The 25,848-nt window shown below is 39.2% G+C and overlaps 1 protein-coding gene and 1 long non-coding RNA gene across 13 annotated transcripts in view; one reads left to right on the top strand and one right to left on the bottom strand.

Annotated features, from left to right (window-relative positions):
* LOC26515379 (rabankyrin-5) overlaps window positions 1–20,156 on the bottom strand; it is a 95,062-nt gene extending 74,906 nt beyond the window's left edge. The window contains exons 1-4 of one of the 5 annotated variants that reach the window (XM_032449757.2): window positions 20,041–20,156; window positions 19,099–19,838; window positions 2,274–2,408; window positions 2,027–2,121 (exon numbers count right to left, since the gene is read on the bottom strand). In XM_032449757.2, coding sequence (XP_032305648.1) covers window positions 2,027–2,121; window positions 2,274–2,408; window positions 19,099–19,838; window positions 20,041–20,113 — 1,043 coding nt within the window. In that variant the 5' untranslated portion in view covers window positions 20,114–20,156. Of the gene's footprint in view, window positions 1–2,026; window positions 2,122–2,273; window positions 2,409–12,208; window positions 12,319–16,892; window positions 17,098–19,098; window positions 19,839–19,971 lie in introns of those variants that run through there. The other 4 variants (XM_014905457.3, XM_032449758.2, XR_004309761.2 and 1 more) reach the window with 4 other exon arrangements.
* LOC26514730 lies at window positions 12,379–16,318 on the top strand. 8 transcript variants are annotated; one of them, XR_006506867.1, is made up of 4 exons: window positions 12,402–12,517; window positions 13,206–13,212; window positions 14,044–14,100; window positions 15,081–15,114. It is a non-coding gene; the product is annotated as an uncharacterized LOC26514730 (long non-coding RNA). The 8 variants fall into 8 exon arrangements; XR_004309764.2 differs by lacking the exon at window positions 15,081–15,114 and adding an exon at window positions 14,172–14,196; XR_006506866.1 differs by lacking the exon at window positions 15,081–15,114 and adding an exon at window positions 14,172–14,196 and having other exon boundaries at window positions 12,452–12,533.
* Window positions 20,157–25,848: the final 5,692 nt, after the last annotated feature.

Raw genomic sequence — 25,848 nt, 5'->3', positions numbered from 1 at the left:
TGGCTTAGGTGGTGCCATCTATTTTTATACCCTTGCAGAGGGTATTATAATTTTGGTCAAAAGTGTGCAATGCAGTAAAGAAGACATCTCCGACCCTATAAAGTGTATACATTCTTGATCAGGACCACCGCCTGTCGGTTTCTACGCAAACTAGTCTCTCAGTTTTAAAGCTATCGAGTTGAAACTTTGCACACATCCGTCTTTTTTTTACAGGTAGTACATAAGTCGGAACGGCCGGGATCGGTCGACTATATCCTATAGCTGCCATATTTGCCAAATTTCATAAGGATCGCCCGACTATATCCTATAGACGACATATAACTGAACGATCGAAAATGGAACAACATTAACTGCAAGGGTATATCAACATCGGCTCCGCCCGAAGTTAGCTTTCCCTTCTTGTTTTCTTTAATTTTTTATTCAGAACTCAATGCAAGGTATTAAAACAATATATATTCGTGAAACAAGATTACATTTTTTTTAATTTTACTGAAAATAATAACATTTGTTAAAGTAAACAAAATATTTTACCGTTGTAAAATTTTTGAAAACATTTTTGGGAATTTATACTTTTGTCAAGTGGCATCGCGTCAAGTCATTCGGTTGTTTGAAGATGTTAGTTTAGGATTTCTTTAACTTGCATATTATTTGAGGCCCAAATTCAAAATAAATGTTAATAAAATTATTAAAATTATAAGTGTTAAAATAAATGATTTTTTTGAATCAATGAAGTTGCTACCAACCCACTATGATCCAGACGACCACTTTTGTTGGCCAAAATTCAAATTTTAAAAGTTAAAATAAAGAAGTGGTTTTAAAGGAATTGTATTCAGCGAAGACTGACTATCAATGTTGCATACCAAAAATTTTCATAGATGGCGCTTCATTCGTGAAATCCGAAGTCAGAAAATTGTAAATTGAAAAATAAAGAGACATTTTCATTACGGATAAAGGACAATATTCTGATCAACCTTAAGTTATGAATAACAAGAAAGGAAAGCTAACTTCGGGCGGAGCCGAAGTTTATATACCCTTGTAGTTGAGTCGCAGTCCGCTAGGTGGCGCCACGCATCTTATATTATTAGGTATATAGCGGATCGTATATAGTTGGCCGATCCTTATGAAATTTGGCATATCGAATTATTTTGACAAAAGAGGAATCCATTGAAACTCCCATCCTTCTTTATAATACCCTTTTACCCTTTCCAACTTTATAATACCCTCTGCAAGGGTATAAAAATTAGTGGGGTTTGCACCTTCGTAGTTATATGTTAAAGTGAATTGTCTCAATAGAGAAAATTTGCTTAGAAATCTTGTTTTTAAAAGGCTGTAGAAAGTGAGTCCAGCCTAGTCCAACCTTGAAACCTATTGTACGGCGTAGAGCAATTATTTCTTTTTCGATTGTATATAGACAGAATTGCCACTTTCAACCACTTTTTTGGAATTGCGTTTGAAGTTCATAACCTCAAATTCAACAAATCGGAAATGTTTGAAACTTTGAAGTCTGTAAAGACCCAAGAATCGAAGGAGAAAGCAATTTTTTATTTTTTCAAAACTTAAAATAAAATTAAGGGCTTTGACAACATTAAGGTCTGTTATTTAATCAAATATAATAAGCATAATACAAACTTAAACCATATTTATTTCAGATCTCTGAAGCGCTTTCCTTTATGCAGTTTTTATCTTTGTTTTTTATTAAAACTTAAAATAAATTTTATATTTGTTCCCACACGATCATTTTTTAGAACAATTAATAAAATAAAACAAAAATTTTTTAAAAGGTGGTGCCACACCCATTTTTTTTAAATTTTAATCGAAAAATCTGGTTCCATTCTTGAGTTATTAATTTATGCCAACAAAAGTGGTCGCCTGGACCATAGTGCAACCCCATGGGAAATTAAATCGTAAAAGGCTTCTGATTTTGTAAAGGTAACTGTTTTGTGTAATGGCTAAAAACCTTAAAACTCCGCTGTCGATTTCTGTGCCACCCCTGATAAAAACTTAAAAAAGAAACAAACGTATTTACCTTGACACGAGGTCCAAAAGGCAATTTTTATTTAACAAAAAGTTTGTTGAATAAATGTCACCATTTCTCAGAGCCCATATAAGCAGCGGCGAACCCTATTATTGTTATTTAAAAATTGTTATATTATAAAGTTAATATAGTATTTATTTTTTCTCGGCAAAACGAGACTATTTTTAAGCTTCTATGTGCGATAATTCTTTTATATTTTTACTCGTTACTTATAAAGGTATTTGGCTAATTTTCATACCTCTTTGTCATGCGCATTAATATTTGCCCTTCCGTTTTCCACAAGTGTTTGGGAAATTTTCATGTTTTTTGCTGTTAGGGCCATTTGTAAAGGTAAAAGACCGTGTTCTGAAAAAGTATTAACACAGTCTGAAACCTGAAAAAATATACATATATTACTAAATAACAATTAAACAATTAATTAAACAGAATAAAGTTTGTCCCTTTAGGAATTTTGGACATCTGTAATGATTTTTTTGCGTAAAAATGTGTAATGCAGTGAAGGAGACATATACTATAAATTCTTGATCAGGATGACCTCTTGAGTCGATATATGTATGTCCGTCTGTCTGTTTCTACGCAAGCTAGTCTCTACGGAGGGGTCGACCGACTATATCCTATAGCTGGCATGTAACTGAACGATCGCAAATGGAACAACCTTGCTATTTTTAAAGATGCTTGGGGTTGTTTTAAACATTTTTATTAGAAAATTGATTTGCTGGTGAAATTCTCATAAGGATCGGCCAACTATAAACGATCCGATATATATAATAATAATATACGCTACTGCTTAACGGCAAGGGTATATCAACTTCGGCTTCGTCCGGTGTTTTAATGGACTAAAAAACGTTCCAAAAATATTTTATGTACAAAAATTGTGTAAAATTGTTTCATATAACAGTTAATAATAACTGTTATAATAATAATAGTTTTTCTTGGCAGTGTTCCAGCCGTATTCTTCTGCTGTTTAAGCTTGAAATTAATCAATTTGTCTGTAGCACTCCATATCGATGTGTATGGCCGAGCCACTGCTAAATTTGACTATTGTATTTGGTACGGTTTTGTCGATAACATCGTCACAGAGTAAAAATGTTTTCCTATAAATTTCCTCTAAAATGTTTATCTAATCTGGAATGTTTATCTGGAAAACGCCTTTAAAATAGCCAGGATAAAAAACCAGGGAATAATTATTTTTATTTTAAAAATCTTAAAATGATCATTATTTTTAAAGCGAAAAAAAAATCAAAAGATAACCACTATTGTCGGAGCGAAAAAATAAAATCCAAAAAAATTATTTAATATTATTGTTTTTTTTACTTCCGCTTCACCTATTTCTTAAATGTGTATTAAAGAACCTTTTATTAATGCCGATATTGCCAGTTTTGATGGACTCTTGAGATGAGCAGGAAGTAATTCACAAAATTTTGCCTTTTCTTAAGGTTGGAAACTTGGACATATTAGATTGTGACCTTACTTTAATAAGTCTTATACTACTGACATGGATGGTATCTCCCCATTCTTCATAAAGAAATGTATCTCATCCTTTGCCACTGCAACTTCTGTTCTCCTTATCACTATCATCGGGTGAATTAGCTTTTCGATGGAAAATTTCCTCGATCACGCCCATTCATAAAGGTGGCAGTAGGTCAGAAGTCACCAACTACCGTCCTATCGCCAAGATTTCTAACATTGCCAAGTTGCTTAAGCTTATAGTCACCAAAAAGTTAACATTTTTGATACGTAGCCTTAAATCACACAATCAGCATAGATTCATGCCTGGGCCATCCAACTCAACTAACTTAGTGGTTTTCTCTAAGCACTGTCTTGAAGCCTTTCGGCGCCGATTCCAGGTTGATGATTCCAGGGCTTCGATAAAGTTTGTCAAGTTTACATTAGAGATAGTCATCTGCTGCAGAAGGATTTGCGAGTCTCCTCTTGGAGCACCCTCAATCTTCTTCCTCTAATTTTATTAAAATGTCATTTTATTCGCTACATATATAGCGTTTTGGCGCTTGATATTTGCCTATGCAATCGGCAACCACAACTTGCAACTAAAAGAGGAGGTGGTTGATTTTGGCGTCCATTTAGGAAAAAAAATAAAATTTTCTAGTCATTTACATTTTATTATGCCTAAGGCGTACGCCATGCTGGGATTTGTGAAGGGGCACACAGATCAATTCAAGAGCCCGTACTTTAGGCTCAGTGTATATGCCGCATTCGTCTGGTCAAGGAATATGCGTCTATTATTTGGAGCCCCGCTAATAAAATAAGCTCTAAAAGAGTTGAGCGGCTGCAGAAGAAATTTTTAAAGTTGACACTTCTCCCTTTAAGGTATGTGGATCCTCTTACCATAGCCGGTGCCTTCTCCTTCATATGTGTATACTGGAGAATCGACGCACAACATTGATTGCCCTATGTTATTGGGACTCATCAACTTTAATGTGCCCACGAGGGATCTTCTTACGTTTGCTCCCTTTCGGCTTGCATGTCGTAGGGCCAATTATCTTTTAAATGAGCCAATAGATCGAGCAATAATTCGTTACCGCTCAGCCTCCGAAAAAGGTGGGGCTCAGAAAAACATGCTTTATGGACTTACTGGCTAGGCTTAGGTTAGGTTATGTAAGTTAGATTGTATAGTAGCCATGTAAGAATAAATTCAATGCCGAAATAAATAAACCGAGCATATATGGTGAGTCACAATAACATAGTTGCCAAACAAATCGGCAATTCGACATCGGGGCAGAAGTACCACAAACCAAAAGACTAAAGGCATCTACATTCGCCGATGACAATACTATCTTAAGTCGCTCAAAATGTCCAATTAAGTCACCATCATTACTAGCTGCCCACTTAGCCCGACTGACTGGCGCTTAAGAATAAACAACAAAAAGGCAAACACACCGCCACCCTTAACAACCAAATTATCCACAATTATCTGTTAATAGGCAGGCGGTGGTTAAAGGTGGTAGTGAAAAGGCATGCTATGTGGCGCTCCTTAAAGCTGCAATTAATGTTAAAACTTTTAACAACAGCGCACAACAGTGCAACGGCCTTAGCCGGTAGGAAACCTCGACGTATGTCGCGAAACGCCCTAATACCGACGTCAATCCGACGTGCCAGGATCGATGGCACTAATGCTAAGGTTAGGAACGGGGAAAGTTCTTTCTCTTCCGGTCAATGTGATGCAACGGAAGAAAGCTTTTCCCAAAAATGGCGCTTGGAATACCACTGGAACATGTTCTGGCTGCAGGATGAAGGGTTCAATCAGGTCAATAGTTGGTCGGGCTTCATGCCATGCAGGGAAAGAGCAACTCGCGATAAGGCGACTAAGGCTTTACTGGAGCCCTAAGATAGGATTCTGAAACATAAGCAGATGGGTTAAGATGAACAATACCTGACCCTCGCGAATCTGACTCTGAACTCTATACCTCGTTAACCCTAGCATGGTTGATCCCAACCGCGCGACTGCACAACCCATAAGGACAACGGCTCAGGAGTTGGGAAATATTGACATGAGTATGAAAGAAAAAAATCGATGTAGACAGCAAAATAAGAAGATCAACAGAGCAGAACCCAGGAGATGGGTAACAATGCCGCAAGACCTCGGAAAGGAGAACGCGCAGCTAGTGGACTTGCTGAAGGATGGAAAAAGGAGGTCCATTAACCAACCAATGAGGGACGAAATGGAGAGCATCCGAACTCTCTTTGAGCGAATGGCCAACCGGAAGGACAAACCGGAAGGCAAGGAAGTGCATATGGCTTCCCAGGCGGCTCAAACCTCAGCCCTATTTCGACTGGCAACGGAGTACAGAAAAAAGGGAACCGGACTAGACATCCCAAACACCAAGGGGAGCAAGAGGGGCCTTCGTAACGACGACGCAAACGAGGACGAAGGAGCTTGTGTGTCAGGGCAAGCCGTAGAAACGGCCATCCAGAATAGTAACCCGAAACAAAGCTAATAGGTCGCAAAAAGGGGTAAAAGAAGCAGCGAAGATCGAACTCAGCGCCCACGAAGATGACGAGATCGGACGCACTGTTCATTACGATCAAGGATGAGGCGATGTTCGCGAACATCCTGCGGTGTGTGACGCACGATTAAAAGTAGCAAGAACTAGGGAAAACGGTCCTGTTAGGATTAGGACTCAAAAATGTGGCAAAGAACTTTAGGGCAATGCCAGCAACAATATAAAATAAAATTTGGTAAGGACCTTATCCGCAGCGTTCTGGTGCATCCGCAACACTGATACAGATACCGAGATGTTAACATCCCATTAGTAAAAGAAGAAATTATACAACTATAAACCAAATGTATAACCAAATTATCAATTCACTCAACCTTGCACGAGCTCTGGGCTAAACCAGAAACCCGTCGAATAAGATAAAAACTGGCCCTAATAATAGGCATCAAGTGACAAAACCAAAACCAAATAATAAATAAATGCAACACATGGTACAAAAACACTAACACTAACAACACTCACATATCAGCACATTCTAAAAAATACAACAAGAAGAAATCAGCAGAATTGACCAAATTAAATTTATAAAACTTCGGCTAGGACATACAAGCATAACACACCCGCACCTCCTCGACCCCAACACCCCACGCAACTGCTATCGCTGTCAATCATCAACCCCCACAAACATGGAACACATCTTAGACTCCTGCCCAGCAATATCTCAGAACAAGCAAAATATACTAAAAAATCGGCCAGTCACTGAGTATCTCAAGAACCCAACAGCAGAAAACATTAAAGCAATCATCAAATTCTAAAAGAAACCAATTTATACAACGAAATTTAAAATTAAAATAAATATACTGTTAACTTAGCTAATTATAAACCTTACTAAATAGTTGTTAGTAGTTCGTTTCTATGAATATACGCAGTGTACATAGCACATATAGAGAGAAGGTCCAAGTACGCATTCATGTGGAACTCCATCTTTAATGATGTAGTCGCCCGATATTGCTGTGTTGCATTTCACTGAGAATTGTAGAGTTGTGACTGATATTGTGTATGAGACTATGAAACCCGAAAGGGTTGGCTTCTTTGAGAAGTAACCAAAATTAATGATTCCATTGAATAGTTTACAGACGATAGAGACCTTTAGAGTCTATAAGTCACCTCGGGGAGCCGTTTCTCTCTGATAACACTTTCAATAGAGCACTTCAGGGTGATATTAGGGCAATTGATGTCCGAATCCATATAAAGCTAGAGGGCGAAAAGTGGGAACTCACTGTTTTTTGCATTAATGCAACTTAATTTTTGTCAACGTCCTGAAGGGTTAGTGGTCCGTAGATAAGTCCGACTCTTGCGTGCCGGGAAAATATACGTCCGATTTAATAAATTCACCTTTTAATGCAAGTGATCTACTAAATTTAAAAAACATCAGAAATAGACTTTTAAATAAACATAAAATAACTGCTGTTCAATAGATAATTCAAGATACTTAGTAGCTTGATCCAATTTCACCGTGGATAACGCCGAATATCGCCGCGCTATATTCGTCACTGCGCATTCAGTTTACTCAGGAGCATCCAAAGCAGTTTTATAACTTTGTAAACATTAAGCATAAAAATGTTTGAAAACTCATATGCGAACATCAGGCAATGGCGGAACTCTTTCCTGCAGTTTTTTCAAACAACGTATTCATCTAGCACCATTCCACCTCAGCCATACACTTATAATATCCAATCAGACAACCCTTTATTATGCCCATGCTTTTCCCTATGTTAACCATGTGTATGCGGCAGGCTCCATTGGAGTATCAGGATGTTTTTTGAAGAAATGCGCCGGGGGTGCAATCGAATGAAACGAGTTTTACATTATTCCTTTGCATAAAAATGGGGAAAAAATCGTCGCTTCCAATTATAAAGGCATTTATAAATTGTCAGAAATTGCAAAGCTTTTTGAAAAACTAATCACTCTGCATTTAGATCAATAATATCAGCGTGGCAGCATGGCTTCCCATTAATTATTGGGGCTACCATCTTTTGTCACGGATGGTTGCCGGAATAGCTTACGAAGAGATGATGTCTCATTGATTTTACATTGGCATTTGACTCTGTTCAAATCAGTCTTTTGGGATTTCCAACTGACCTACTCCTTATCTACTACTGATCTACTACTGATCTACTACTGCTACTTATACGGAAGCCATCTTGAACCCCTACTTTTTACATTGTTCCTGAACGACTTGCCCCCTTGCCTTAACTAATTCACTTGTACTTATGTATGCCGATGACTATAAGCTTTGTCGTCAGTATAGATTTACCAGTGCCCAGTGCAAATCTAGATTTGGATTGGGCTGTTTCAAATTATATCCAATTTGAATAAATTTCAATCATGGTGTTAGGCAAACAACCTAAAGATTAATTGATCGAAATGTAAACTCACTCAATCACATACTTCCTCAATGGGTATTCCTTAGAACGATAAACTCACGTCAGCATGAGTCGTATTTGATTTGAATCTTAAATTTAGCGACCATATATCCACCAAGGTTAATAAAGCAATGGTTGTGCAATGGGTTTTATTAAAAGATGGTCAAAAAAATGTGTCTGTCCTGGTTCCTGTTGAGCGTTTTGCAGGTTGGTCTAAGGTGGATTTTCCTGATTTTAGAGCACCGACATAAGCTATGCTGTAGGAGGTGTTTAAGGGACCGAACGAGGATCTCGCAGCTTCAGCAAAGAAGGCTTCTGGCATTGTTTTTGACGTGTACGCGTTGCGTGTGGTTTGGTGGCGCGTTGCTTTCGCTTGTCGCATGCGACTCTTCATCTTCTTGGATATCCCACACCCCAATTAGTTTGCCGTGTGATTCCCTCCACAGTTTCCACATATTTTTCATATTAGGTTGTAACGAATTAATTTTTTTATTTCTTCGCTAACAACAAATGCCACGGTTGGCTCAAAGATTTTGTGGGACAATTTTACCGCACACCACACCGCAGAAATAATACAGATAGCTTTACTACAAATAATGCCTCCTATATTTGAAGACCTTGAATATTTACAATGACTGGAAAATAAACTGATGGTTGATTATGACGTACTCTGTTCCTCCGCCAGATCCTTACTGTTCCTCTTGCTACTCCTGCTCGGCTACACCGATGACGCTTGTCTTTCCGTCGCTCAGCAGTCGCCGTTCCGGGTTTGTTGAATGATTTCCACTCTCCAGGACAACGCCAGGAGAATGAGCCCGCCTGGTGTCTCTTCCAGGTTCCTAAGTCTCCTGGGTCGCTTCAACTTATATCCTCCTTTATTCTGCTCCAGCCGTTAATAGTACTATCGAGCATCATGACACAATTTCATTGGCAAGTTCCCTTTTATACCCCCTCGATTCTGGACCTTTGGAAATGGGAGATTAGGAATGGGTGCTCTATGTACATTTATCGCAAAAAATGTATGTTAAGCAGGTTTTTCAATGCAGTCCCGGCATAAAATCCATATTTTTCGAATTTAAAAGAGTAAAACATGTACATAAAGTGGTCTTATGTGAATGGCCATATGTGAATTCAGCTGAAAGCATAGCTTGCAAATAACTTTTAACCGTTTTTTGCTTACGCTCTGTTTGCGAGAGCAACCGAAACAAAGCATGCCGTTTCGGTTCCTCTCTGAGCAGCAGGCTTTGTTTTGTTTTGTTTTGCTCAATGAGAGATTTGAGTGACACTCGCACAGAGAGACTCAGTAAAAGACCGATTGACTGAAAAAGTCAGCGCAAAAAGTCTTTTCAATAATTTGTTTTCGTTTCGCTGCACAGTGGTACATGGTACATGAAATTTGACGAAAAAACTTATTAAAATTTAAAAAGTGAATTTTCCAATTTCAAACTAATAAATTCATTTATTTTGAGTTAAGCTTAACAACTAAACTTTGGACAACTTTGTTGTCCATTTTGTTAAATATAAAAAATGGATGCACTTTTTTATTAAGTTCTCGTCCCATTTTCAATAAATTTGATGAATCACTGTTTACACGAGAGATTTACAAAGCAAATTGACAAGTTGACCCCAATAAACTTCACATACACACATACATGCACAAGACTTTTTGAATCGTCGAACGCAAGCAAACGGTCCTAGAATGAGCAGACCAAACGAAAACAGAAAAAAGTGTGCTTTGACTGAGCGCGAGCAAAATTTGTATACGAGCAACTCAATCGGTTGCTCTCAGACTTTTTGCTCAAAGTCTCAGTGACAAACACTTATTTTAAGACCGCTCGAATCGGTTAACAGTTATTTGCAAGCTATGGCTGAAAGTGATTATGTTTGATATCGTGGGGGGATTTTGAAAGAATTTATAAAACAACTAGCAGTACCCTGCCACGTTTCGCTGTGGCATATTGTTGTTGCACGCATAAAAAATAAGTCAAACAAAAAAGAATAATTTTCAAATTAATTAAATTCTGTAATACTTGTGGGTATACAATATTCTTTGTTTCTCCTCCTTAATCATTCATTATTATTTCTGTATTTTAGTACATAGGTTGCTCTTCACTTAAGCACCTTGTGATACACGACATTTTTTGTTTTATTATCAGGCGTAAAAACAAACAACGCAGATGGTCTTCCGACCCGTGAACATGCCACGTATAATTGACCATGGGAAAAACATGAATGTTCTAGATTTAAACCACAAACTTTTAAGGATTGGCCTTGTGATTTGTTGATTGTCATGGCAAATGCAAGACGTATCGGAAATTGAAGTCTTTTAAATTCAAACGGCATATCGGTTGGGATCATCGGGATCCTCGGAATGAGAACTTCCTCACCTTTGAATTTTCCTATCATTATCGTAGCGTAAATTACATTGTTCATCAATTTACTAACCACCAAACGCGTACCATTGCACAGTTTTGGTTGGTTTATGTTTCGAAGCATGATTACTACGGAGCCAACCTTTAGGCGTAAATTGTGCGGTGGTAAGCCAGGCACGTCCAAAGAGTTTAAAAATTCAATTGGATAGTTGGTGGCTTCATCTTCATTTGTGACGCAGTCGATAGATTTGAATGAATGCATTGTTCCAATGATCTTATTTTGAATTATGTAGTTCAGGTCATCTACATCTTTATTCTTAGCCGCTAAAATTGCTCGCTCACTCAACCATTCATTATTTTTGTAGTTAGAAATAATATTTGGAAATACATTGTTGATAAGTTCGTCTTTTGATGAGACAAAATTACAGAAATTATTTGGAAATGATATTAAACCGCTCGATTCTATCTACAAAATAAAAACCAGATTCTTTAACTACATTCTATGTAAGTACAAAAATAAATACCTTAAATGTCGGATTAAAACCTCCTTCTTCGATAATGTCTGCCCCAAATGACGTCATTTGGAAACAACTATTGTATTTTCGAGTATTTGCAAGAAAGTGGCGTGATTCTTGTGTTTCGCCGCAAAGCAATGAATACAATAGCTCTTGTGGCGGAGTCAACACTGGCAATTTCACTTTACCATTAACGCAGCATAATCCAGGCGTTCTCCGGAAAACTTTAATGCACCACAATACTCGCAAACAACGTCCATTTGCCCAATGCAAACGCTAGGATGCAAGCTGTAATCATTGCTGCAATCGTATCGAAACGCAGCTCGATTCAAATCAGCTAAATATCTGCGTCGCAAATTGAAATCTATTTGAGAAGCACGAAGTCGAGCCATACTATTGCGGCGCTGTTCACGTGCAATTTCTCGTTCTTCTTCAGTCCTTTCATATGCAATATTTTGTATTCTTCTTGCATTACGGCTTTGTCGGGAAAGATTCGACCGTCTTGGTCGCGGCATTATTAATTAAACTTCACTTCACTTCAATCCACTTGTTAATTATTTATTTAATAGAAATAGTTTTAATATTGATTTCAGCGCAACACAATCTTTTTGGTTCGTTGTTAAATTTGAGAGCCTGACTATGAATTTGACTTCGTTTGTAACTGACATTTTGACATTTGACATTTTCTTCTTAGCTGTCTGCCTAAATAAAAAAGTATGGGCCAGGGAGGAACGCTGTCGAACGGGACAAAAAGTATCCTATGTCCTTCTCCTGGCTCTAAGCTACCTCCCTACCAATTTTCACTCAAATCTGTTCTTCCGTTCTTGATTTATAAGTGGTGTAACATAAAACACGATGTTCTTTTATATATATAGATATAATAAATAATTAAAATTTGAAAAACCTTATCTAATTACTGGTCGCTGAAAAAACTGGCCGCCACACGAGAGAACCCCCTTAAAACAGTGGCTTCAATTTGGTTAGAAAAGGTTTTGATAAGTTTGATTGAACTAGTTCAATCTCCGAAGATATGTACATATATATGTACATTTCATATTATCGTAATCGTGTATAGTTTTTCAACAAATAGTAGCTAATGTATGTGCACAAATATATAAAAAATATTAATTAATTCCATGTCAATTCGCGATTGCTTAACTCTTAAATTTATTATACACATCTGCGATATATTTGTTGAAAAACTGGAACATTTGTATGTATAAATAGATGTACGATTTAATGCGTTTACAAAAGATTTTTATAATCTACATATGTATGTACATATGTATATGATTGAGCTTTATATGAATGTATTATTTGTATTATTAACTAAATAACTAAACTTTTTTGTCTTAAATAATCCAATTGTAAAGTTTTCAATGTTCAATTATAATATTTACATAAAAATATGTACATATGTATGTACATACATGTAAACGAAATTTAAAATGGTATAAAAATTCGCAAACTAAAACTGTGGTCTACACCACATGTGATACATATGTTTTTACATATGTATGTACATATATGTATTTATTAATGGTGGCACCAACAGTTAAGGGAACTTTTTTTTGACGTGGGTTTGGGCTCAAAAGTGTGCAATGGATTTTTAATTGATCTATTCAATTAGTTAGGTGAAGCTATCGCTTTTAAACTCTGCAAGCATTAAATTTCCTTTGCACGTCGTGTATTGGTCGGTCGACTATATCCTATAGCCATTACATACATACATACATATATAGCCATATACGGACATAACTGAACAATCGGCAATGCCGTAACTTTATGTTAGTTTTCCACGATTTTATTTTTGATTAACTAATCCAATCATGTATTGTACGAATAACAATCTGCTGTCCTATATCCTGTAACTTTCTATACACGATGCGATTTCCGCATAGTAATCCCGTAAGTAAATGTTTGTGGTTTTTTTATGGAATTTTTTTCAGTGGCACTGCATTGATGCAAATGATTATTATAGCTATTAAAAAATTAAACAATTTATTGCAGATTGGTTTTCTTAATCTTTATACACTTGGCCCTCGCTTAACAAGGACATGGCCCTTGCTTTTTATACCCTTGCAGAGGGTATTATAATTTTGGTCAAAAGTGTGCAACGCAGGGAAGGAGACATCTCCGACCCTATAAAGTATATATATTCTTCACCTCCTGATCACCTCCTGAGTCGATATGAGCATGTTCGTCTGTCCGTCTGACCGTCTGTCCGTTTCTACGCAAACTAGTCTCTCAGTTTTAAAGCGATCGAGTTGAAACTTTGCACACACCCTTCTTCCTTTGCAGGCAGTATATAAGTCGGAATGGCCGGAATCGGTCGACTATATTCTATAGCTGCCAAGTTAGAAGGATGGGACTTTCTATGCTTTCTAACTTGGGCAAACTTATACGATCTGCCAAATTTCGTAAGGATCGGCCGTCTATATCCTATAGCTGCCATATAACTGATTGATCGGAAATGCCATAACTTCGTTGTTTTTCAAGTTAGAGGGATGGGAGTTTCAGTGGATTGCTCTTTGGGTTAAATAATTCGATATGCCAAATTTCATAAGGATCGGCCAACTATATACGATCCGCTATATATCTTATAATATAAGATGCGTGGCGCCACCTAGCGGACTGCGTCTCAACTGCAAGGGTATATAAACTTCGGCTCCGCCCGAAGTTAGCTTTCCTTTCTTGTTTTTACTGAATCCATGTTTCGTTTAACATGACGTTTTCTAGGATCGTGCAACCAGTGTTCAGCGAGGGTCAAATTAACACCATTTACAAATGCTGAAGGTATCTCTAAGCTCACTTTAAAGTTTAAATGGGTATTTAAATTCAATTATTCTTTCTTAAACGGAAAATAGGTTTAATTTGTGCAAAAACGTAATAAAAGTATTGCAATCTATTTATTGGAATAAATTAAATATTAAAGGAATAATAGGGACTATGAACGACAACGTCAGATTTGCGGTGGCTATCAAAACATAATGCTGGATTTATACCCCGAAACTATACCCAGGCCGCCAGAAAACAAATTTATCTTCGCAGATTTTACATGCTCGATTCCATTTTATAATTTGGCTTGGTACATATACCTTTCAAAAATAATATCTATTGAAAACAAGAAAGGAAAGCTAACTTTAGGCGGAGCCGAAGTTTAATACCCTTGCAGTTAAGTAGCAGCTAATATTATTATATATATGTATTATATATAAGATCGTATAAAGTTTCCTCATCAAATTATTTTTCTAATAAAAATGTATAAAATAGCAAGTTTGTCCCATTTCCGAACGTTCAGTTACATTATGAAATTCGGCAGATCGGATTACTTTACCAAAAATGCCCAAAATCTGTACCAATTCCCATCTTTCTAACTTAAAAAACACCTAAGTTACGTCAATTCCGATCTTTCTATGACAGTTATAGGATATAGTCCGCCGATACTTATGAAATTTTGTAGATAAGATAATTTGGCCAAATATAACATCTTTTACTTGAAAAACACCAACGTTATGGCATTTCCGATCAATCAGTGGTATGGCAGCAGCAGGTGATCCTGGTCAAGAATATACTTTATAGGATCGGAGATGTCTCCTTCACTGCGTTGCACACTTTTGACAAAATTATAATAGCCTCGGCAAGGGAATAAAAAGAAAGTTTTTAAAAAGCTGTATTGGAAAAAATTTTAATTATTTTGCTAATATCAATTACTAATAGAGTTTGGCATAAAGTCTGATGTATTTTAAATAATAAATAATTTGGTTGTATTACAGGACTTTTACATAATTTGCCGATGTAAATATAATAATGGACCTCAGATTCAAAACTATTAATGGTTTTGGTTTTATACTCATTTTATTAGGTTCGTATAATTTTTTTTTTACACCTGGAAGTGGTTACACTTCTTAATTTTATTGAATTATAATAAACTTAGTTTTTTTAATGAGCAACATATAATTTACTAGTCATTTCTGTCAACTGGTATAGAAAGTTTTACTGATTTTTTATAAAAAAATTAAATTTGGGGGCGAAACACAAGGTTGAAAGTTACTTAATAGTTCTCAGAGATATTTACAATAACAATTGTCAGGAATCTTTCCGACCTGGCCTGATGCCACCTGGCAGAAAAGTAAGCAGCTGATATGATATATTTTTATAATCTTAAATTTAAATTTAATTTGAAAACCACACCCAATTCTTTGAAAAATATATTTTTTATGGCATGAGGCGAAATTTGAGATATTTACTTGAGAAAACAAGAAAGAAAGACAATCCAGCGTGATGCATGATAAAAAGTCTGAAATTCCTCTACAAATCAATCTGATTTGGCTGGATTTTGTTTTGTAGATATAAATTGGGCATGGCAATAGTTTGAATTCAAAGCCAGTTTGGAAAATATTCTGGATCTTAGGGGCCGTCCATATATTACGTTTTCTGCGATTTTTGACCCATTCCCCCCTGGTAATCAAAAGTAATCATTTGATGAACACCCTCCCCCTCCTCCTCCTACCCCTCCCTCCTCATGTAATCAAACATATTCATTTCCTTGACCCCTCCCCTCCCCCTAAATGATTACGTAATATATGGACAGCGCCTTATAACTTTTATAGTCTCTGAGATATACGCGTTAATATGGATATGGCTATATCGACTTGGTCATTGATGCTTAATAGGGCCGGAGATGATTCCTTCTCCCTTCCAACATAAATTCACTAGAACTAATTGTTCCTTATTTCTCTACGAGTACCGGGTGCTTAATCGGTATTTAATATGACAATTTTTTCTATTTCAGGAAAATGTTGGTGTGGTGATGCATTATTATGTTACAAATGTTCTGTAGCTGTAGAAAAATATGTTCTCGACAATGAAACCATTATTACTCCGTTATGCTCAAGGTTTAAAGACTCAACCGATTATATAGTGCAATGTCCATATTCAACGATGTGCCTAAAGTCAATACTAATATTACACCTGCCAAGTGGAAAGTCACAGGAAACAATCACAAGGGGATGTGCCCAGCAAAAAAATACCACACAGGTGAAATATTTTATATAAGCATATACGCATATACGTATTCGAAAAACTAAATAATTTGGGATATCAATTTATTTGTAGATTTTTCGTAACAAAAAATGGAAACAAGACCATGCAGTTCAGGAAGCCTATAGTGAGAAATGCGATGAAATTAAAACGGATCCATTTGCGGTTTCTGCAAAAATACATTGCTATTGCCGTGGAAATCTATGCAATTCTGCTGGTTCTTACTTATTTAATCAAAAAGGATTATTTGTTTTGTTTATTTATATTAGTTACCACTTTATTTATAAAAACCTATGACTCAAATAAACTAATACAAGTTACAAAAAACAAAGCTAAAAAATTTCAAATATAAATAATTTGTTGTAAGTCAATATTGGACTTTTGGGGAGGATTTGGACGGGTAATATGTATATGCTTCCAATTCATATTCAAAGCAAAGAATTTTATTGCTACTAGGAAGATACATCTCCAACCCTATAAAGTAAATATGCCCTATCCCTATAAAGAGCCTATCCCTATTTCGACCATATATAAATAAGCTTATATTTATTTGTGTAATATATTTTTTGAAGCGAAAAAAATGTTTTCGAGAAACACGGCGAGTTATACCGACAAGCACCATTTTCTTATTTTCTCCTTCAGAAGATCCTGCAATCTTTATGCTCCAACGCCAGCGCCTTTTTCGACCTGATCGTCCGTCTTCCAGCCTTATAGAGCCTGATGTTACCCAGCTGAATTCAACTGTCTTAGCTGGAAATAGGTACGATGGAGGGAGAAGTATTAGAGCCTCCTTTAGCAACGCTTTTTTTCTAACTTTTTTATATTGGGAACTGTGCTTCGTCAACTGTGTACTTTCGGATATACAGCGTCAATGGCAAATATCTTATATTACAAATATAAATTTGTGTGCATATAAATTTTTTATGGCCAAGTGTGCTACAGAAATCAAAGCAATTCCGCTCTAAAACATTTCCGTTGACAAAGAATTTAAGATTTTGAGCCTATTTCCGATTTCCTGTCCCAAGAACCATGGGTTTTCAATTGATTCTTCAATACATTTATTTAAGAAAACATACTAAATTGGAGCTCTAAAAAAATAAGGTACTTGACAACTCTATAATTAAATTTTACAGACTACTTTCTGAACTAAAATTGTTCCAACACCTTATTCCACCTAAAGTTTATATACGGAATAGTCTATATTAAAGCTGAATGAAATTTAGGAGATTTCGAGTGGAAGCATACCGTAGCAACGCTGTGTGTTGCAAAAGTCCATTTTTATCAGAAGATTTGGTTAAACATTAACTCTTATAAAGGTACTCGCATGTATGTCATGAAATCCATGGGTTCCATGGTTATTATGATTAGTTGCAAATTCGAATCCAAAAATACCAACACACCGTCAGAAAAACAACACTCAAAAATCTAGACATCATAACCGAACCCCGCGGAACCCCAGCCAGATCAATCATAAAACCACAATCATCAAAAGAACCCCCTAAAAATCACATTCACCATGAAAACCCGACAGCTCGGACAGGCACATACGACAAGCATACAAAATGAGGCTTTCATGTTACCAATTCTTAAGCCAAAAACTGAGAAAACAAAAATAAATTCTTACAGACTGCTGTTTTGCAAAAATACTCTGGAAGATCTTTGTCAAAAAATTATGGTGATTTGTGGCCGAGAGTCATTAAACAGACATCAAATAACATTTAAGGTCAGAATTCTTAACAATACGCGAAAAAAAACAAAATGTTACACACCCAAGGACAACACGCACATCGACAAAAAAAAATAAAACAAGAAAGGAAAGCTAACTTCGGGCGGAGCCGAAGTTGATATACCCTTGCAGTTCAGTCGCAGTCCGCTAGGTGGCGCCACCCATCTTATGTTATTAGATATATAGCGGATCGTTTATAGTCGGCAAATCCTTATAAAAATTGGCAGATCAGATTGTTTCAGAATCAGAATCTCTACCAAATCCCATCTTTCTATCTTAAAAAACATCAAAGTTATGCCAATTCCGATCGTTCTATGACAGCTATAGGATATAGTTGGCCGATCCTTATGAAATTTTGTACATAAGATATGTGGGTCAAATATAACATGTGTGGAAAGTCCCAACCCTCTAACTTAAAAAACACCAAAGTTATGGCATTTCCGATCAATCAGTTATATGGCAGCTATAGGATATAGTCGACCAATCCCGGCCGTTCCGACTTATGTACTACCTGCAAGGAAAAGAAGGATGTGTGCAAAGTTTCAACTCGATAGCTTTAAAACTGAGAGACTAGTTTGCGTAGAAACAGACAGACGGACAGACGGACAGACGGACATGCTCATATCGACTCAGGAGGTGATCCTGATCAAGAATATATATACTTTATAGGGTCGGAGATGTCTGCTTCACTGCGTTGCACACTTTTGACCAAAATTATAATACCCTCTGCAAGGGTATATATATAAATACTACGCCCCAGACAAGGCCACACAAAACTTACCCACGAACACTATTTTAACATAAACCAATCATCACCTTCTGCCAAGGGGGGATAACAGTATCCAGAAAATTTGTCTCTCTTTAACACTTTAGCAGGACTCTTTCAATAAATAACTTCCCACAAAACTATCTTTTTATGACTAGAGGTTAAGGGTTCGAGTTAATGGATCAGGTGAAATTATGCGAGGAGTGACAAAAAGGTTTTATTCTAGTTTCTTTATTTAAATTTGACATATATTACTTACTGTGTCACTATTTTCATTTATGCATAATAAAACCACGTCTTCTCTTTCGAGTTTTACAGCTGAATGGAGTGGATTCTTGCTTTTGTTCTTAAGCATTTTAAACAGTAACGGACCTGACATATGCTCAAAGTCTTCACATGTTAGATCGTTCCAATGCGTTGATATTATTCCAGAACAATATTCTAACAACGTAGATGCTCCTATTTCTTCGGCAACACAATAAAAACGTACACAAGATCTTATTCCGGCTGAAGAGACTAATGCTTTTTCACATAATCCCAAGAGAGTTGGTAAACTAAATCGATGTGCAACTTTAATTAAGTCCAAAGTTAAACCGTCATGGTGCAAATCGACCAGATCTGTATATATCCAACGTAAAAGAACCAAAACAATATCTTCCTCTATGTCACTCCAGTCAAGTTCATGAATGCTGCATAATGCATCATCTTGCCATTTTTCAGATCGTGCATGAAGGACAAATCTATGGGCCGGGAAGATTTTCGATATGGTGCGAATGTTAATATCTGAATATGTATTACGCCCATATAACGACGCAGCGGTTAATGAAAGTCTAGTCGAGAAACTTGTTAGCTCTCCTGTGTAATCTCCACATGATTGCGTTGCAACAATATCATTGTACTTTTGCTCCAATTTAGCATAGTCCTGTTGAAGCTTTGTATATTCTTCTTTTAATGTGAAGTGGTTTTCCAATTTTATCTCGGAGGATATATTATTTTCACCTTTAAAATAATTTGAAATATAACTTATCAATTTAACTTTAAAACGAGAAACAAAAAAAAAGTTTACGAAATTGCGTAAATAGGTAATTATTTCGTATACCTTAATAGGTATTTTACATTTTTAACAACATACCCATTTTTTATTAAATATATCAGAATATTTTAATAGACATATGTAGGTAAAAAAAACAAAAGCGACTACCTATGTGTGTATATATATACATATGTACGTCTGTTATTATTTTTGCGGTAACAGCTGATTGTGGTTTGCTCATGAACTAGTTCCAAGTAAATCATTACATTATCTTGCTGAACGTTATATCAGCATTCTCAAATAACAACTATTCTGCAATTGAGACGACGCAATTGGTAAAATATATATAAAATTATTTAATGCATAGTAAAAAGAGTATAATAATAAAACTTGGCAATGTGCTTGTTATGTTATTGGCAGTGGTTTTCCCATTATATTTATGACGTTTTTAAAGGTTCATGTCTAGTACTCAGATCGACAAACAATTTTTTGAAGCTATGGGTGAGAGCGAGCGAAAGAGGCATACGTAGGTAAAAAACAGTTTTTACAGTCTGGGATTTGTGGGATAGAAAACATTTTGATGCAAAATAAATAAAACATCTTGTGCAAGGAAATTGTAAAAAAATATTTAAGAGGACGGCTATGTTAACAGAAAATGCATTTAACATTGTCTATTTTTATATTCGAATTCAAAACAATTTACCAACAACACAACGATTTCACAATATTCACGATAATTTGAAAAAATGCATCCACCTTATAAAAAATAAACTTTTTTTCTTGAAAATTGTGTGTGAATTTTAAACGGAAAATTGCGATTTTCGATCGGCAGTCCTTTGCAGCCTGTCACCAAAGCCCTTTCGGATGCCAGGCCGGCACACTCATAATAATTTCAAATATGCAGAACTCCACCAGAGCTAGCATCAGGCTGGCTCCTAGAAAAACACTGTTATGTTCCTGGTACCATTCGTCGAAATGAGAAAGGGCAACGTAAGGGATTGGGATCCAGATGAGCCAACGGGTGACGCAGCAGCTGAGCGGCTTATTGTTCTTTCCAAAAATTCTTAAGACACCAAGGGGACATGTATGGTAGTGCTCAGAACACTACGCTAGTTCCATGGAGTTTTTACACCCTTGCAGAGGGTATTATAATTTTGGTCAAAAGTGTGCAACGCAGTGAGAGAGACATCTCCGACCCTATAAAGTGTATATATTCTTGATTAGGATCACCTTCTGAGTCGATATAAGCATGTCTGTCTGTCCTGACTGTCGGTTTCTACGCAAACTAGTCTCTCAGTTTTAGAGCTATCGAGTTGAAACTTTACACACATCCTTCTTTTCCTTGCAGGTAGTATATAAATCGGAATGGCTGGGGTCGGTCGACTATATCCTATAGCTGCCATATAACTGATTGATCGGAAATGCCATAACTTTGGTGTTTTTGGGGTTGGGGGACTTTGGGGAGGATTGGGACTTTCCATATATGTTATATTTGACCAAAATGTACAAAATTTCATAAGAATCGACCGACTATATCCTATATAGCCTGTCGTCACTCGGGTGGGAGTTGCCTTTAACATACGGCGATGGGGCGACCTGCCTCTAGTACACAAGCCAAAAGTGTATGCATGTATATATGTATGTTTTATTCTGGTGGGAGTACAAATTAGAGACAAAAGAGTGATCCTAATAAAGATAAATTACCGCAGTATAACCTCCCACACTCCATGGCTTTCGACGACAAACTCACCACGAGCGCGCCCATATTATCTAGTGTACCTAATCTCTTCATGAGGGCACAATACAAATTCCAATATTAATACTTAATACTAAACTATCGATAATCGATCCGCGAGATCCCCACCTCCGTGAAGAACCCCTTCACTCAAATCCAAAGCCGCCAACTTTGAAGCGGGGCGCGTTATCCAGCGATCTCCATCCATGGCTCTAACGAGGGCTCGTCTGACCTCACCATCCGTTCCAGCAAAGGTCTCCTCCACGACGCCAGTCTCGACGCAGAACGGCTGGATCGCAAACGAAGACGATGTCTCCTCGTTGAATCGGCTTCTCTTTGCGGCACCACTTCTCTCTCCGTGTCAGCGCGGGTAGGTACTCCAAGACCCACCTCTTCCAGAAGCGGTTCCTCAACATCCTTGCCACGCGACACTGCTTGCGCGTAGCTCCTTCCTTAACGAGGCTAATCCAGGCCGGGGGTATCCGGTGGGCAAGCTGCTCCCTTGAGTAGATCGTTTGGGGTAAGAGGGCTTCCTGGTCCGCACTCACTGGCAAATGGGTGAGCGGACGAGAATTAACAATATTCTCCGCCTCTATCAGGAAACTCTCCAGTACTGTGTGACGCAGCACCGTCTTCACGCACTGCACCATTCGCTCCCAGACTCCACGCTCTGACTGGTTCGCTGGGCAATTAAAGATCCATTCAATGCCCTTACTTGACAGCTCCGACTGGATCCTCTCGGGTTCGAAGATCTCCGAAAATCTTTTGGCCTCTCAGTCCGCTCCAACGAAGTTCTTGCCGTTGTCGCTGCGCAGCCTATGTACAGGCCCTCGACGGCAGATGAAATTCCTGATTACAATTATGCAGGAATCCGTGGACAGGTCATGTGCCAGTTCCAAATGAATCGCCCTGATCGTCAGGCACGTAAACAAGGCCACCCACCGTTTCTCTTGGTGCCGAGCAACGGTCACTAGCAGTGGTCAAAAGTAGACGAGGCCCGTGCTCTTAAACGGCCAGCCATTGGCCTCCAGACGATCCTCTGGCAGGAGTCCCATAATCGGCGGCATCGGCCGTGCTCTGTGCAGCCTACACTCGCTGCATCTCGGCTACTCTGTTCCCTAAGAACTGCTTGTAGCGCCTGTGCGTGCTGCCAATCCAACGCAGCACTGTCTACGAGTCCGTTCATAGCACAATCTCTGCAATGGGCACACTATGGTCCTGTCTGACTGTCTCCATCAATCTCGTTCCTAGAACTGCTGCCTGCAGCTCCAACCGTGGAATTGTCATCGTACGCATCGGTGCGCACTTCGTCTTTGCGCACACGAACCTCACTTGCACGTCGCCGTCCTCATACGTGATCCTTCAGTAGACCACTGCCGCGAATGCCGACTGACTCGCATCCACAAACACGTGCATCTCGATAGTCTTCACCAGCCCAGATCCAAAGTAGTGACGTGGGCTCCGAAAACGTTCCACTTTCTCCATCTCTTTACGCCAATCCATAAAGGCGTTGTACATCTCATCCGGTAGTGGTTCATCCCATGAGATCTTCCTTCTCCAGACCTCTCGCAACAACAACTTCGCTGTTATCATTAGACAACACAAAAATCCCAAGGGGTCGAACGTTGACATGACCATACTCAAGAATTCCCTTTTTGTGGCAATTCTCTTCCCATCGGACACGACGAGGGCGACTTTGTGGTACTTCACTCGAAACCTGAAGTCGTCCGTGGCTGGCTGCCACCGCATTCCCAAAATCTTTTGCTCGGCCTCACCCCATCCAATACTCTGGGCGTGATCACTGGGTCCAAGCATCCTCTCCACTGTAGGCGAACTGGACGAAAACTTGCAAACCTCAAAACCGCCTTCTGCATGTATCTTCTTTACTCTGCTAGATACTTCGATGGCTTCGCTCTCTGTGGCGAAGCTATCCACATAGTCATCCACGGAGTGGTAGTCCACGATGGCCTTGACTGCTCTGGGATCCGAATCCAGGAATCGCTTGGCATTCACTGTCTTCACATGATGCGCCGCACTCGGTGAGCATGCTGCTTCAAAGGTCATCACGCACATCTTGTAGACGTCGGGGTCCCGTTGGTCATTCCCATCTCTCCACAGAAATCGTTGCGCACATCTATCCTCGGGTCGGATCAGCACCTGGTGAAACATCTCCTTAATGTCGCTGCAGACTCCGACGGCACCTTCCCTAAAATGGAAGAGGATAGATGCCAAGGCCTTATAGTCTTGCGGCCCCTTGCTCAGCGCAGAATTCAGCGATACTCCTCCCACTCGTGCCGCTGCATCGAATACTAATCGGATCTTCCCTGGCTTGTTGGGATTCTCCACTCCAAAATGTGGCAAGTACCATGTTCTATCGCTTCCCGAATCGATCTCCTGTCGCTCCAGACGCCGAGCGTATCGCTTGTCGACATAATCATTCACAATCCGTGAATATTCATGGGCGAACTGCCCATCTCGCTTTATTTTCTTATCGATGTTGATCAATCTATTGTACGCCATATTATAACTACGTGGCAGCACAATGTTATCCGTTTTCCACAATAATCCCGTCTGGTATCGGCGGCCAACTCGCACCGTAGTGTCCTCCAAGATCTTCTGAGCCCTCACGTAGTCGCTGGCTGCGGCCGCTGGCGCCGCCTTCACACCGAAGTTCTCGATCTCGAAGTAGTCCTCGACGATCCGTTCCACGTTATCATCCAACGACGTGGTTAGCAGACAAGACCTCGGTGATGGCGTGTCTCGTCGCCCTTCTACAGGTCCAAAAACAACCCATCCTAATTCGGTTGCGGCCGCGTACGGTCCCTCGCTGGCAAACCGTCTCGTTTTCAATGGCAGTCCTAGATGCCCATGGTCCATGGTCCAAACCAATAAGCAGCTTCGGCACTGCATTTACGTAGGGCTTCATTGGTAATCGAGCGTCCTTGTTCACTCTCCTAACATCCCTTCATCCCAAGTTCGAAATGGCATACACGTTTCTCAGCACATGTCGGGAGGACTTGCCTGCTCCACTGATCTGCAGACGTACCACGTTAGTAGGCTCTCTTGTGGCCCTGCCTCCGAACCATTGAACATTCAGCTGACGACGTACTCCTTGTACGCCTAGCTCTGCAACCAGCTCGTTGTCGACCATCGTCACCGAAGAACCTTCATCCAGAAGAGCGTTCGTATCCACCTGCTTCCCACCTCCGTATAGCGTCACCGTCAATAGAAGTCGTTCTCGGTCCTCGTCGACACAGCTCAAATTTCTCTCCGGCGTCGCAGAAGCATCCACGGATGAGGCTGCTCCTTCATTTACTCGGACGCCTTTCCTCGGTCCGACTGCCTGCCGGTTGTAGCTTCTCCAATTGCCGCCTCGCTGTGGCGGTCTCCTGAAGCCTTCATTGTTTGCCTCATGAAGAAGACGTTGATGCTTCCTCCTGCATCCATTCACGGGGCACTCTCCTGACGCAGCGCAGGATCCAGTCATATGCCCGCTTTGCAAGCACATGAAGCATAAGCCACAAATTCTTCCATCAGCATAGGGTTACCCAGGTGCTGCTCCGCCTTCGCTGACTGTAGGAAAGCCTTGAGGTTGCTGACGTGTGTGGAGCTTTCCTAGATTGTGCTCCGTAATTGCAGGCACATCTCGAATGCTGTTGAGCTGGCTGCGTATTAGTTGCTCCGGTCGGCCGTATCTGAAACGCAGCTGCTCCACCGCTGCATTCGCATTGCTGGGGTGAATCAACAACGACTTCACCGTCTCACGCGCGTCGTCCTTTAACGCCTTCAGTAGCCTTTGGTTGTTCTCCAAGTCCGTACAACCATACGCTTGCGTCGTTTCCGTAAACGCGCAGTAGAAAATGGGCCAGTCCTCTGGCTTCCCTCCGAACGTAGGCAGTTCAGGAAGCTTTCGTGGCGCCCAGCGTGCAGTTCCTCCAATACTCGTCGCCCAAGCACCGTCTCCAGGAGAAAGCGCTCGTACCGATGTTCCGCCGGTCACTTCATTGTGTAGCCCGAAGCCATGCGCTGTAACCGTAGTGCCGGTGGCAATGCGTGATTAATCCTCGTGGTACAGTTCTGCGAACACGGTACCGTTTTAGATCCGCTCCATGATGGCGGTCTCTCTGACGCCGCATGATAAACACTTGTTGGGTTGGGTACGGTCAGGCCGATTGCAAATGGCGGCTGATCTACCCCAACCTCACTCGACATAACGGGGTCAGTGCGCTCCATATTAGCGC

This window comes from Drosophila ananassae, chromosome 2L, assembly GCF_017639315.1.
Source record: "Drosophila ananassae strain 14024-0371.13 chromosome 2L, ASM1763931v2, whole genome shotgun sequence".
Classification (NCBI taxonomy): Eukaryota; Metazoa; Arthropoda; class Insecta; order Diptera; family Drosophilidae; genus Drosophila; species Drosophila ananassae.
Note: the sequence above shows the minus strand (reverse complement) of the source record. Positions and strands in the feature narration are given on the sequence as shown.